The following is a 15829-nucleotide window of genomic DNA, read 5'->3' as shown; positions in this document are numbered from 1 at the left end:
ATACTGAATCACTTTGCTGTATACCTGAAACTAACACAATATTGTAAATCAACTTTACTTCAATTTTAAAAAAATAAAATTAAAAAAGAATGGACATAAGACTGGTGTAGGGTTTGCTGTTTCACATAAGGATCAGAGAAGCCATCTCTATCAAGATGGCATTTGGGCAGAGAATAGAATAAAGCCATGCATATGGTTATCTGGGAAAAAGAGTTCCAGGAGAGAAAACGGCTAACTCAGACTCAAAAGTGAGAACATGCCTGGCCTTTCTGAAGGACAAGAGATCAAAACAGCAAGAGTGCAAGTGAACATGGATGAAGAATCCTAGGTGAGGAAGAGATCAAAGGCACATAAACCAGATTACAGTTCTGTAGGTCATAGAAAGGATTTGGGCATTTACCCTCAGTGAAATAGGAAACCACTGGAAAGTTTTGATTAGGGTATGAGGAGATCTTGCTTTTAAAAGGATGTGGAAAAGACTTTAATGCATATGGGAAAGCAAGAGGGCTACTGCAAGTCTAGGACAGTATTCTCAAATCTGAGTTGTATCCGCCACCTACAGGACTTTCTAAAACAGATTGATCACACAAAAAGAAGTTCACAAATGTTCACAGCAGCTTTATTCATAACAGCTAAAAACTGGGAACAACTCAAATGTCCTCTAAGTACATCCACACCACGGACTACTCAGCAATAAAAAGGAATAAACTGGATGAACACACAACCTCAATTGATCTACAGAGAATTACGGTGAGTTAAAAAGCCAATCCCAAGAGGTTACTCCCTGTATGATTCCATTTATATAACTTTTTTTTAATTAATTTATTTTTGGCTGTGTTGGGTCTTCTCTGCTGCGCACCGGCCCTCTCTAGTTGCGGTGAGCAGGGTCCACTCCTCGTTGCGGTGTGCAGGCCTCTCATTGCGGTGGCCTCTCCCGTTGCGGAGCATGGGCCCCAGGCACGCGGACTTCAGCAGTCGTGTCTCCTGGGCTCCAGAGCACAGGCTCAGCAGCTGTGGCACACGGGCCCAGCTTTTCCGTGGCACGCAGGATCCTCCCAGACAAGGGATCGAAACCGCGTCCCCTACACTGGCAGGCGGACTCTCAACCGCTGTGCCACGAGGGAAGCCCTATATAACTTTCTTGAAATGAGAAAATCACAGATGGACAACAGATTACTAGTTGCCAGGGGTTAGGGACAGGGATGGGGTGTGAGGGAGGAAGGTTGGCTATTAAAAGGGCAACCTGAGGGATCCTTGAGGTGATGGAAAAGTTCTGACTGTATCAAGGTCAATATCCTGATATTGTATACAGACTTACAAGATGTTACCATTGGAGGAGACTAGGTAAAGTTTACAGGGATCTTTCTGTATGGGTTCTTACACTGCATTCAACTCTACAACTAACTCAAAACAACAAGTTTAATTCAAAACAATGGTTGAAGTAATTAAATCACACACACAGACCATTGGGGCTCATCCCCAGTTTCTGATTCAAGAAGACCTCAACACATGCATTGTTAACAAGCTTCTAGGTGATGCTAGTCTGGGATCAGCTATGACAGCCACTGGTTTAGTGAATAACACATTGGGGCAAATATTATTCCTATTTTGTGGAAGAAACTCAAGTCTATAGAGTAAGTGACTACTCTACCAAGGGTAGTAGGAACTAAGCGGCAGGGCCAGGATTCAAATCAGGTCCTATCAGCTCAGTGTTTGCCTAAGCAAAATCAAGGTCAGAAATAATCTTATTTGTAAGGACTCTCTAGTACCTAGCACAGAACAGAGACCAATGCTTGCTAAACTGGATTGCACTGCCCTGAAATCTAAAATTCAATACAATGTAGGAGCTTAGTTATAAACATTTCACAAACCTTCAGAGATACAGACATTAAAATGGTACTAGTCTCAGCTCTTATCCTATGCCTTGAACAAATGCTTAAACTCTGTTCCTCAGCTTCCTCAGATGCGAGAAAAAGGAACTGGTCCCTTTCCACTTAATTCTAGATTTCTTCCTTTAAAATCTTCTGGGGTTTTATAAACAGCTACAAGTTAGCTCCTGAAAGAAAAAAAAAAGTTACATTTCCTATCCATGTTAGTATTTTATCAAAGTGGACACTTGCCATAGCTTTATTTCAATTTCTGGAAACCCTAAATGAAAAAGAAAAATGTGCACCAAAATACTAACTAAACAAAAATTCACTGACAACACGTTTAGTAGAAAGGATGAGGGCGTGGGGGAAAAAGGCCACAATCTTAAGCAATTCTACGGGGATTTAAAAGCTGCTCAGAGCTTTTAGCAAAATCATACGTGTACCGATTCATGGAAATGTTAAAGCAATTACATTAAGTGCATACCAAAAATGGTTTCCCTGCAGTTAGCTCTCCAGAATTCCACCTTAAAACCCCCTTATGCAATAAGCCTCCACAATAGTCTTGTCTCCTTGTCTCCTAAGCAAAGGTAACAAAACTTGAGGAAATAGTCTTAAATAGCTAGGACGGTTTTACATTAGAATAGAAATAAGGTATTTCTGGAATGATAGCTCCGGTTACCGGAGATTACATTCATGATCATTCTCTAACACTGGATGTTAGAAACATTCAATCCAATGGGCACCTCCCAAACCGTGTCATACTTTGTTTCAGGCCTACTTTCCTATAATTAATTACAATTCCCAAAACTAACTAAATAGATCTATTTTGTTAGAATTACAAAAAAAGCTAAGTTTAAAGGGGGGGGGGGCCTTCAAATACAGATAAAGGTCCCAGGAAACCAGGATGCAGAACTGAAAACTAGTTCCATCAAATGCCTTTTCTTCTATCAGAAAATAGGTAGTGTTACTATTCTGTGTAGCTCACTATGGGCTCTTGCCCAGCCACCTCTAGCTTCCTAACAGTACTGAGGGAAATCTTAGACTCACGTTTAACTCACAAATCATACACACAACTCGCCAATGCCACGCCCATTCCCTACCAACACAGCCAAAGAACCCTATTTCTTTTAATGAGAATGTTACTCCAGTGCAGTACAGGAAGTAAGGACTCAGTTTGTCACAGAGAGCTGTCTCTACTTTTACTACTTCAGAACATCTCAGAAGGAGTTATTAATTCACTGCAAAGGGAAACTGGAATCCATTTGTTAAGTGAATGGACAGGAATTAACTTGGAAATTTTCGTATTTTTTTAAAGTAGCACCTAGGCACATACATAGATTCCCTGTTTTGAAAAAGTACCAAAAGGCTAAATTTTTACCTAACAGTCCTATCATGTTCAATTCAAGAAGGACTCAAGGCATAACATTGTTAAAAAAACATTTATTTTAATACAGTCTATCATAAATAAGTCAGTAGAGGTTCCACTCTGCCACAGACGCATCTGAGAAGTAAGAGCCCTGTGCCATCCAACTGGTGAACGTCTGAACGATGTCCCATCTCTTATCCCAGCCAGAGTGCACACCTTCCATGTTGTTCCTCTGCATTGATTGCTTCCAAAACCAGATGACCAAATAGTCCTTTATCCCCAAAGTAAGCTAAAATGTTTGTGAAGAGGAAAAATAAATTAAACCCCAAAGTAAAAACTTCTTAAACATAGCTTAAGAATTAGAAGATTTTATACATTTATGTTTGTGTTTACTCATCTATCAAATTCAGTTAGCAGAAGGATCAATCTCACTGGGCAAAAAAAAAACAAACATAGAGACCTATTTAAAGAAATATAGTTTTATTACTTTTTATTGTAGTTACCTATTATAAGTAAAAAGGAAAACATAAATTGAGGTCAATCAAAATATTGATATGAAGGACTGATGAACCCAGAAAATAAAGCTGTATCATTATTAGATCCAGGAGAGAGACAAGAGGTGCTTTACTTCTAAGTCCTGTTGATTAAAAATGTAGTTTCTAGTAGTATGTCAACTTAAATAAAATTGCATTACAAAATGACAATCTGAGCATTTTTAATTTTTAGAAATTATTTTCCCTCTACATATAAAACAAACCAACATGCATCTATTCCCAGTTTTCAAAAGTGTATTAAAATCTCACAATAAACCCCAAGTATTTTTGCATACAGTTAAGCTATGAAAACAAATTATTCATTTATCGAAGTCTCTTCCTCACTGGTAATGAGCATCTAAGATAAAGAGAAAAGAAAATCTTCCTTGGCTTTATAAAGATAATGGGAACAATCATTCTCTCAGTTACTTAGTATTCACATATTTTGCCTAAATAATGTTTTACTAAGATATTGTCCCTTATTCATTAAATTCTGCATTTTAAATAAGGCATTCATATCAACCAACCACGTACAATGCACCATCCTGAGTGAAAGAGGAGGACACTAAGACAAATGGGGATCTAATCCCAAGGAATCTAACAACTTAACAAGGGAAACAGACCAGTAAATCATGAACCATATTATCTCCACAAGTGTGATATATATAAATTTATATATAAACAATAAACTTTATATTGCTAAATAAGTTTTATATTAATAAAACATTTACATTACTGAAAAGCCTGGCAGATACAAGTCTATTCCTTTCAGGGTACAGACCAGGTAACCCAGGAAGACCTCTCAGTCAAGTCTCTCCAGTGCAAGCAGCACAGTATATGAAATTCTGTAACAGGATAACTCTTATCAGCATTCCTCAATCCCTTCCTAAATCACAAATATCCCTGGAAAGAAATCAGAAAATGTTCCTAATGACAGAAAAGAATGATCATCAGCACCAGCAATGACAAGAGCACTGACATGACAGTAAGGTGAAGAAATAAAAAGCAGGGGGGTGGCTGCTTCATCCAGTCTGCAACTTTCAAGGGTCAACTCTTGGTGGGATAACTGAAGCCAGTACAACAAAAGGGTACATCTAGCACCACCTCTGGATCCTGGATCACCTGGGGCTCAAAAAACACTATTTCTCAGGATGCAGGTCTAGTCTAAAAACTGTACAGGAGGAAATGCTGTATCAGTTCCTGTTCCAAGACCACCAAGAGGTTAGGATCATTTAATTAAGTTAATTCAACATTTAAAAAGTGTTGCCAAAGTAGTTGGCAGCTACTTTAGGTACTTGCAGGACAACATAGAATGCAGATAAGCAACAAGCATAATACAAAGCAAAGAATGACAGACACAAAAGAATACTATAGGAACACAAAAAATGGTGCAATTTCAGTCAGGAGAAGGGGGAAAAGATTTAGGGAAGAGGTGACATTTGAGATTGGGCTTTTCTAGACAAGTGAAAATTGAATGGAAGAAGCATTCCAGGCTGAGGGAGAATAAGCATACAAAGGCACGAAAAAATACAGTTTATTCTGGGATTAGCATGCAGTGTCACGTAGCTAGAGCATAGTTCTCACAGGAGAAAGAAGTGGGGTAAATGAGGTGACATCGAAAAGATTAAAAATTATTATTAATAGTTTACTGCTCAAACATTACTTGTCAAGCACTGTAATACTTTACACACAATATTCTTATTCAATCCTCATCGCAATCTTATAAAGTAGATAGTATGCCCAACTTATAAAAGAGAAAACTTATCTTGAAAAGGTTAATGGCCTCTTGGGAAGAAGTATTTGATGGTAACTTTCAGGGCTTGGAAAATGTTCACACAGCTTGACCAGGTAGTTCCATCTCTGATAATGTTTCCTAAGGTACTGTTTCCCTAAGGAAATAACTGTTCTGAGGTCAATCGGCTACTCAGTAGCAGGTACATTACCTGAAACCCCATTTCACAAAAAAGAAAACTGATAGTTCAAAGAGTAAAGGCTAAAAAAAGGAGCTTGGTGGGGACCTTTGAAAGCAGTTTTAAGAAGCTCTACCATAAAAGGTTAAAGAAAGAGAAAAGTGAAGAAAGGAAGCAGTGAGTGAAGACCATTTACTGAAGGACTGTATCAGGGAAAAGAGAGTAACAGCACAAATGGACACAAAGAGGGCACACATGGCAGTAACCCTTAAGAAGGAAAAACCCTTGCTTTGAGAAAGGAGAGACCGGCAAGTCAGAGAAGATGGAGGAAATTCATATCAGATGGCACTGTGCTAAGTAACAGGTCATATTACCTAGGGAGGCCACATGACCCAGTGGAAAGTGCGTAAGCCTTGGAGACAGACATACTCTACCACCTACTGACTGTGTGATCGGCTCTGAAGGACTGAAGTGACAATTAGAGATACTGCACATAAAGCACTTAAAACAGTGGCTGACACACTGTAAATGACTGTTAGTAACATGACTATTATTATTTCTGCTCATTCTAGAAAAGAGTGGCTTAGATTAGAAGTCTGAAGAAGCTGAAGACCTAGAATAGCCAGTGAAAAGTCTGTTAGGACAATCAATAACTGTCTTAAGACAGAGGGTAAAGCTGAAATCCCACAGCACCTGTGCAGGGGTCCTAGTCATCATAGTACCAGTCCTTTCTACAGAGCAATCCTGCCTGTTCCAGATTCTGCCTTCACACATACACATATACACACACACACGCATACATATGGCTTTCACAAGTATATACATACACACACACGTACGTCTGAGTATATGAATATATATACTCCGTATATCTGTGTGTGTTGTGTGTGTGGAAGTTTTCACAAGTGCTTATCCAACAACTACAAGGTTGTTTCAGAGAAAGGAATTTGACAATGCATTTTCAGAGTCACAAATGTTCATACACTTTGATAAGGAAATAAATCAAAACCTATGCACGTAAAAATGTTTGTTATATTGTTATTTGAAATACTAAAAAACTGAAAAACCTAAGTGATCAACAACTAGAAAATATATGGGCTATCAACTCTAACATTGGGTGAAAAAAACAAAATTCTCTGTACTCTTGTTAGAATGACATAAAAGGCCGTATTTATCTGAATAAGGATAAGACAGGAATACAGGTATTAAAAACAGTTCAGCTTTTAAAGTGGTAGGATAAGTTAGTTCTTTTCCTTTTAAAATGTGCTTCATTATGGTTATAACACCAATGCAGTATATACTGGGCTGGCCAAAAAGTTCGTCTGGCTTTATCCATTCTTACAAAAAACTCGAACGAACTTTTTGGCCAATCCAATAAAAATTAGGAAGGGGAGAGAAAGCAGTTATCTGATAACATAAGTTAGACTGGTCTGCAAACTGCTGCAGTTTTCCAACAGCCCAAAACTACACTTGACTGATAAAGCTCTGTTACAATACGTACCACTATTTCTCTTTTGCTTGCCATGACTTAGTACTAATGTATGAATGTTTGCCCTGCAATGCTTATTTGTAAGAGCAGTACCTCAAAACAGTTGGTTCAGGCATTCCGGGATCTGCACCCCTCTTAAATCCTGAGGGAGATGGGGAGGGAAGAAAGAGAAAGAGAATAAAAACTAATTAAAACCCTAGCAGACAAAAAATTTACAATCAAGACTTTTTCTTTTTAAATCAATCTAGGGTAGCTAGAATGATATCCAGATCTACCAGAATTACCTAGATTTACCTGCGCAACAGAACAGTCTTGAATCTTCACTAGAGTATGTGATTATGTGCAGAACTAATCAGTAGGGAAGAAAAACTACCTTATTCCTATAATACACACAATTAGCACAGCAACCCTTAGCACACACTCTTTCATTATTAGTCATTACCCACAAAAAAGATATCACAACAACCAAATCACACTGGATGAACTACAAAGAGCACAGAGATTTTTTTTAAACTATACTTTTTAAAAGAAACAATTGAAGATATCTTATTTTATCCCCTATGAACCACTCTTTTCATAAAGCAGCCAAAGATTGGTGATAGAAAGAGGGGGAAAAAATTTCAAGTTATTTTTAATTAAATCAACACTCATTACAAATACGATTAAATAAAACTTTTACCTTTTAAAATATATCAATTAACTAGACAACATATATACTAATTTGCTGAAATAACTGATTAAAATTGGACTTGGCATTAAGAACTGTGGAGTATGAAATTTTACCCCATTTTCAAGACAACAAACTGGCCCACCAGTTTCACAGATGCTGGTAGAAGATACAAGATTCCAAGTCAGAAACAAGGACAGGATTTCCCTGGTGGCGCAGTGGTTAGGAATCTGCCTGCCAACGCAGGGGACACGGTTTCGATCCCTGGTCCTGGAAGATGCGACATGCCATGGAGCAACTAAGCCCGTGCGCCACAACAAGAGAAGCCACGGCAATGAGAAGCCTGCGCACCGCAACAAAGAGTGTAGCCCCCGCTTGCCACAACTAGAGAAAGCCCGCACGCAGCAACGAAGACTCAACACAGCCAAAAGTAAGTAAATAAAATTTTTAAAAAAAAATGTTAAGGGAGAAAGTTTAGTTATTAAGAAAAAAAAAGAGAAAAGAAACAAGGACACTTTATTACTCCCAGCAACAGCTACAGTCAGAGTATTACCATTTAGGAGACGAACCCTGAGATTGGGGAACCAGAATCTTTCATAATGGGCAGTGAGCATGTCTCCCCTTTGCCCTGGAACTATTTTCCAAGGCTGTTCACCCTACCAATATCCTTAAAGATATGGAACAAAGGGTGGTCACTGCCTCTGCTCACCAGATTTGTAGAAATTCAAGATACTATGGAGAATTGTCTTCCAACAGGTAACTCATTAAAATCCTTTTGTTGGTAACTGTCCAAACACATTCTTTATCATCATGTCACTAGCGGTCCAATATTATAGCACTACATTCCCACTATACTCCCTGAAGCCCTAAAAGGTATGTTTGAACCTAAATTACACAAGAAATTCAATCTGCAGTTGCAGCTTTTAGTGAGAGCTAAGGTGGAGAAGTAAAGCATGGGAACTAGGTTAGACATGAAATTAAGTTTAGATACAGTATAAGGAAAAAGACAATGACTAACAAGGAAGAAGCACAAAAAGATAGCCTTAACATCAATCTCCACCTGAGTTGGACACTAGGGTACCAAAAATCACCATAATGACAGTCCTAGTAAAGAGAATATAGCTGGTGTGCACAAAAAAGAAAATGAGGTGGAAAAGGAAAGCATTAACTACTCTTCCGACCAAAACCTCTGATACACAGATTGTAACAACCAGCTACACAGATGTAACAACCAGCTACAGCTTTCTGGCAGTAGAAAAGCAATTTCAAAAAGGGGAGGAGGGAAAGGTACAGGAAGACTTACAGAGCAACAAAGAAACCACAGGGACAAAGAAAGCAAGAGCAGACTAAAACCGAACCCGATATACACAACAATGGAAAAAGGAGATGGCACAAAGACGGGGAAGCATCAAAGCCCCCATACCTTCCTTAGCTAAAAGAAGAGTTCCTCCCAGTGCTTGACTAGTCAAACTGGGCCGTTCTACCATTAAGTGAAAGCTGAGGTGGGGATGAGTCTGGAAGAAAGAGGGGAATAACAGCCTGTAAGAGCAGGGTGTCCCAATTACCTGCCCTAACCTTTGATACCTATACAAAGTCACTAAAATCTGGCAAAGTAATGCTTCTGTTAAAAATGCGTTCAAACTCAGGGAGGGACTCCCCCGGCAGTCCGCTGGTAAAGAATCCACCCTACAATGCAGGGGACGCGGATTCAATCCCTGGTCAGGGAACTAAGATCCCACATGCCACAGGGCAACTAAGCCCGAGTGCCACAACTACTGAGCTGGCTGGCCTCAAATTACAGAGCCCACACGCTCTGGAACCCACGCGCCACAACTACAGAGCCCATGTGCCCTGGGAGCCTGCGCACCACAACTAGAGAAGAGAAAACCTGCACGCCACAACTAGAGAGAAGCCTGCACACCGCAACAAAATATCCCACATGCCGCAACTATGACCCAACGCAGCCAAAAATAAATAAAATAAATAAATAATAAATCTTTTTTTAAAAAAAGATTTATTAAAATTCTCCAATTGGAGAATATTAGAAAAAATATTTTAGAAATAAGGGCGGAAAAGGATCTGTTTAAGTCCTGCATACTGAAGTATCTCCAAGTTATCAGTTGCCTTGCAACTCATGGGGAAATGGGAGCCAAAGCTACCTAGAGAATGTCCAGCACAAACACTCTGTCAAGACTGAGTGAATGTACTTTATCTTACACCAAAAAAAAAAAAAGGCAAGAAAAACAAGAAGCAGCACCTAGTTAAAATCATAGGATTCTGAAATATGAACCTGTGTTTTAGAAAATGTCAAACTGACAGAGCTGAGACTCTTTCCTTTCCACAATACTGCCTGAATAGGGCAGATTAAAATTAAAAGACTATCCAAGGCTAGAAACAGGATAAATTACCAATGTGCAGCCCTAGGTGAAAATATTTGCCTGAGCACTTACAAATCTTTGCACTACAGCATAGTGGTGAAGAGTATGGGCCTTGATGCCCCAATGCTTGAGTTCATAACTCCCCCACGTGACAGCTGTGTGGCCTTCAGCAAGGAACAGAACTTTTCTACGCCTCGGTTTCCTCACCAGTAAACCCGTTACTCCTGGTGAGAACGAGGAGGCAACCAATAACTATTGTCTTAATCATGCCTCAAAGCAATGGCATACCCACGAGGTTCACCGGTCTCTTTCCACTTAGGCCCACCTGGAAAGGTGAGGTTTAACGCCCTGAAAACCTACCTAGTGCCAAAGAGTGAATTCGTTGTTTTCACATACGTCAGGTCGTCCTAACTGTGTCAGAAAAGTAGGTCACCTCTAGTTTACAGATGTAAAAACAGGACGGGAGACATTACGTGACATGTTAAAGACCCTCCCCCGAAAAAAAAAGTAAAGGGCAGAACAAGAACTCGAACTCAGAACGACCCCACTCGACAAGACAGGCTCAAACGGCACGCGCGGCGTGGTCGCGTTTCTCTCTCCCGCCCCAAACCAAAAATGGAGTCTCGGCCTCCGCACCCGCTTCCCTCCCGACTCCTCCCAGATTCTTCTCATACTGACCCAGGTAAATCACGAGAGGAATAAAGCCCCAACGGATGGCAAACTGGCCTCCCTTGAAAAGCTGCTGCAGCCTCTGCTTGGCCTCTTTGCTCAGCTTCACCATGGCGACGGCCCGGGCAACACACTTAAGGAAACTACAGCAACCGCAGCAACCGCGTCGGGAATCCGAAAAAGAAACGAGATGCGCATGCGCCAAACACACAGCCTTTACGGCAGGAGACGTGAGCGTCGCCAGCGGAGGTCGTAATTCGTCACCTTACCACCTGCCTCTCCGCGGCCCCGCCTGTGGAAGGCGTATGCGTGGTTGATTCTCCTCGTTCAAAGGCCCAAGTTCACTTTCGTCTATTTAGGAATCGCTCAGTTTCGCTGATTGCAGGATGCCTGGGGGCACTGGTCTTGGGATTCCTTCTGCCCGGAACGCCCTCTCTCTGCCCACAGTCTTACCCATTTTTTAAAGTGTATCTCCAAGTGTTCTTTACCTAACATAGAAGGAACATTAACTAAATTCAAAAGGACCGGGTTTTAGTCCCAACTCAGTTATTCTGACTCGCCGTTTAATCTTGGCCAAGTTATTTAACTTATCTCTGTATCAGTTTGCTTCTTCAAGCTGAAGGTTGAACTGCAAGGAAGGTTACAAACTGACGCCCAACAGAGCTCCTATCCATGTTTTCTTTGACTCCCAGGGTGTTTGTTTTTTTTATTTATTTAGTTTTTACATTTTAAATTACTTGCCAACATTTTAAAGTTTGGGAAAGTTCCCATGCAGATCTGGACTTTTTCAGAGAAGTTGGCGAATCTCATTGCAATCAACACCCATCTTGCCCTCGCTGGTTTAGAATTGCAGTGGTTCTCACCCTTGGCTGCACAATAGAATCAGTGAGGCGTTGTAAAGGCTTACTCCTTGCTGGACCTACTGCTGCTGGGTACCAAATCCTACGAATTATCATTAGTTTGGGGGTGGGGCCTGGGCTTTGGTTTACCATTGAAGTTCCCAACTTCTGATTCAGTAACTGCCTGGCCGCAGTTGGTGTTTGAGTTTTTGACCCCAGGTCGAGGACTTCTTGATTTCTAAGGCTGTAAGAGATTTCTAAGGCTTTGACCTTGATGCCTTTCCTGGCTCACCCTCAAGATACATCATATTTTCTTTTAAATTCTTTTTTTTTTTTTAGTTTATTTGAGCAAAAATTTGTTTAAATCGAGCAGTTCCAAACCAGAAGTGCTCCGTCTTTTAAATTCTTAAGGTGCCCAATGGCACATAAAAATTTCCCCTAGCTTTCTGGATATTCCTGTGCTTAGCTCATCATCATGATAATAACAACCTGTCTACTCTGCCTGTCATCAGGAACTAACAGCCTTGGTTAATTATGCTACTTAATCAGCCACAGAACAGGTATCTAAAATGCTTATTTGTAAATTTATGATTAGAGATATTCTTGGCAAAAGAACTGACATTCTCCTTCCAAGAGGGCAACTACACTCAGACAACCAATTAGAAATAACTAATACTTACTGGGTGCTTACTATATGCATGCACTGTGCTTGCTCACATGCCTTAACTCGTTGAATCCTCTCAACTCTGTGAGATGGGGACTGTATCAACAATCTCATTTTGAGAAAACTGAGGCACAGGGAAGTGAAGTAAATTTGTCCAAGTTCATAGAATTGGTAAGTGGTGGAAGTAGTGTCTAAACCCAGACGCTTTTACTCCAGAACTTGAATGTTAACCATGACACTAGACTGCGTTATAGAAGAGAAGTAAACACAGGACCAGAAGAAAAGAAATCGTATATTCTCAAAAAATATTTTCCTCATGCTGTGATAGATAAAAGAATTCTTTCCATTGTACTGAAGCAACACATACGACTAGACCAAATGCTGGCCAGTGACCCAAAGGGATGCTGACTGGCTGAACCAACCAGACTCTCCCTAAATGAGTTTTGAACTCAAGATAGAAATAACAATTTGACCAAAGCTGGTAAGATAGAGAGAATAGAAGACATGAAGCGGCAGAAGGTACAAGTAGGCAGAAAGAGTGAAGTAGAGAATATTGAGTTATAATGATATTAAAGCCCTCAGGTAAAGAATAACATGCTTTCTGGGGCTTTTTGTTTTGTTTTGTTTTTGTTTGTTTGTTTTTTGGCCTTGCCATGGGGCTTCTGGCATCTTAGTTCCCCGATCAGGGATCAAACCCATGCCCCCTGCAGCGGAAGCGAGAAGTCCTAACCACTGAACCACCAGGGAAGTCACACATGCTTTCTGGTGACAGCGCAATACCTGGAGTTTGCTGTAGGCTGAACAGCCTTCCATTCCCCAGCCTTATTCCAGAGTTGGTAAGCCTGGCCTTGCCATGGTTCCTGTTCTGTAACGTAGAAGGAAGTGGAACTAATCAATTACATGATAACCCCCATGGTCTCAGCTAATTATAAAATAACAGAAGAGAGGTGAAGGCATGAAGGTGAGAAACTCAGGGGAAAAAATCAACTGTCAGGATTTCACCAGCAACATCCAGAGAAAAGATAATACTAACTCTGTCTTCTTAGGAAAAAAACCTCTAGAGAGGGTTAGATGGTTGAACGCTTTAAGTTGCTAAGAGGAAAGAAACCTACAGAAATATGGGTGATAGACATTTCTGACAGCACAGCCAGGCTTCACAGAAAAACAGGAACCACTCCTTTAAATGTCTATTTCCACATCTGTAAAATGGAAAGGGAATAACTACTTGTTATGGAATGAATTCTGTCCCCCTCCCCCCAATTCATATGTTGAAGCCTCAACCCCCTGTGGAGGGATTTGGAGAAAGGGCCTTTAAGGAGGTAATTAAGATCAAATGAAGTCTTAAGAGTGGACCCTAATCTGATAGGGCCTGTTCTTATAAGAAAAGAAAGAGACACCCTCGTGCACAGAGAGGCCATGTGAGGACACAGTGAGAAGAGAGCACCTTGATCTAGGACTTTGAGCCTCTAGAAGTGTGAGAAAACAAACTTTGGTTGTTTAAGCCACCCAGTCTGTGGTGTTGTGTTATGGCAGACTGAGCAGACTAATATACTACCTAACAGGGTTGTGTGTAAGGAAAATTAGATCATGTTAATGTATTAATAAAAGTACCATGTATTGGGCACCTCCCTGTGCCAGGCCCTTCATGGACATCATCTCCAGTCCTCCAAAACTTCATGCCCTTTGCACCTCTCACACTGCTTGGTGTGTAGTTGGTTTGTTGAATTTTGAATCTGAACATCATGGTCTTATTAACACAACATTTATAAGCCATAATTGTTTTTATGCATTCACTCATTCTGGAGTATTGAGTACTGACAATGTCCAGCTCCCTGTGCTATGGATAATTATGTGTGGAGACCCATAAGAAAATGAGGTACAGTCTTCCACTTAGAGACTCTGTGATCTAGTTAGAGAGAGTAAGACAAGTATATTAATAAGTTACTTGTCCATGTGACTAATCTTTGGAAAAACAATAACATCACATCAAGGTTAAACACAGGGACCCAGGGGCAGAAGCTCTGCATTTGAATCCTGGCTCTGTCACTTAGCTGTGTGATCATGGTCAAGTTATTTAACCTCTCTGAGTCTCTTTTCTCATCTGCAAAAGAAGATAACAATAATATCCACCTCAGTCAGTTACTGTAAAGTTGAAGAGATAATATGCTTGAAATATGGGCCCTAACTAAAAGACTTAGGCAAAGGTAAGCTATTTCTATTATTGTTTGTTGTTTGCGTCTTCGTTCTTACTGGTTTCTGTTTCAAAGATCAACCTTTTTCAGAAGTTTTTTCTCTAGTTCTAAGGCTACCTATCAACAGCCTTCCAGGAACTGGCTGCACCTACTACATACAGAGCTACAGAGTGCACAAAGACTAATACAACCTGCGACAGAATGTAAGCTCCTCAAGGAAGAGAGTTTATGCTTTGTGCCCATTAAATCTGAATACAATGCTGTGCCATGGAGGGAGCCTAACATATATCCGTTGCTATAAAGAAAAGAACACAGGGCTTCCCTGGTGGCGCAGTGGTTGAGAGTCCACCTGCCGATGCAGGGGACACGGGTTCGTGCCCTGGTCTGGAAAGATCCCACGTGCCGCGGAGTGGCTGGGCCCATGAGCCATGGCCGCTGAGCCTGCGCATCCGGAGCCTGTGCTCCGCAACAGGAGAGGCCACAACAGTGAGAGGCCCGCGTACCGCAAAAAAAAAAGAACACAGAGTTAGAAGTCACGTGGATCTGACAGCAGACTTGTCAACCTTTGAATCCAACTCTGCCATTTCCCCAAAACAAGAACTGCAAGAACTAATTGATAATATATCAGAAAAACTAGTTAATTCACCATGGTTACCAGGAAAACAGGGCCTATTTTCCAAAATGCAGCCAAATATATGCACCAAAATGAAAAAGAGGAAAAAAATTTAGCATGCATCTGGTTTTCCAGAAATGGTATATTAAAAATATATCAGTATTCAAACACCATGTGCTTTCTTGAGTTTTTAACTCTTACTTTGTCCTCTTTTTTTTCTGCTAGGGTGTTTTGGGTGGATGGATAATTTCTTACTGCCATGATACAGCTTGGGATTCTTCAGCATATCAAGCGAGCATATGCATGGAATAAATTTCTGCAAAGAAGAGATTAGCCAAAAAGCATCACTGGGACATCTACCAAGTGTAGGGTTCTGCCAGGAAAAGGGAGTTTCAGAAAACTGTCCTTCTCAGCTCCTGCCCGCAAGGATTTGGGAATCTTATTTGGGGACAGAGTGCACATACCCTTGAAAGACAAGAGAGTATGGGATAAGAGCCAAATGTGTAGGGCAGACAGTATACTGTTATAGAAATCTGGATGAGAGACAAGCCACAGAGGGCTGGATTGTTCGGGGGGAACGTCACAGAACTGAGCCTGAGCTAGTTTCTGATGGCTGAGGAAGAGGGAGACAAGAATAA

The 15829-nt window shown here is 40.6% G+C and overlaps 2 protein-coding genes across 4 annotated transcripts in view; both read right to left on the bottom strand.

Moving 5' to 3' along the window:
- Positions 1-3291: 3291 nt before the first annotated feature.
- HYCC1 (hyccin PI4KA lipid kinase complex subunit 1) overlaps positions 3292-15829 on the bottom strand; it is a 182302-nt gene continuing 169764 nt past the window's right edge. The window contains exons 20-21 of the transcript XR_012333916.1: positions 7263-7311; positions 3292-5671 (exon numbers count right to left, since the gene is read on the bottom strand). The gene's annotated coding sequence lies outside the window, so the exon portion shown is untranslated. The remainder of the gene's footprint in view (positions 5672-7262; positions 7312-15829) is intronic.
- Positions 3292-15829, bottom strand: part of TOMM7 (translocase of outer mitochondrial membrane 7) — a 26448-nt gene continuing 13910 nt past the window's right edge. The window contains exons 1-3 of one of the 3 annotated variants that reach the window (XM_019928583.3): positions 10893-11074; positions 7263-7311; positions 3292-5659 (exon numbers count right to left, since the gene is read on the bottom strand). In XM_019928583.3, the coding sequence (XP_019784142.1) occupies positions 5644-5659; positions 7263-7311; positions 10893-10995 (168 nt within the window). In that variant the 5' untranslated portion in view covers positions 10996-11074 and the 3' untranslated portion in view covers positions 3292-5643. Of the gene's footprint in view, positions 5660-7262; positions 7312-10892; positions 11075-15829 lie in introns of those variants that run through there. The other 2 variants (XM_004327487.2, XM_073809636.1) reach the window with 2 other exon arrangements.

The sequence above is a fragment of the Tursiops truncatus genome, chromosome 9 (genome assembly GCF_011762595.2).
Source record: "Tursiops truncatus isolate mTurTru1 chromosome 9, mTurTru1.mat.Y, whole genome shotgun sequence".
NCBI classification, from domain to species: domain Eukaryota; kingdom Metazoa; phylum Chordata; class Mammalia; order Artiodactyla; family Delphinidae; genus Tursiops; species Tursiops truncatus.
The sequence above is the reverse complement of the archived record's forward strand: the minus strand, read 5'-3'. Positions and strand labels throughout refer to the sequence as shown.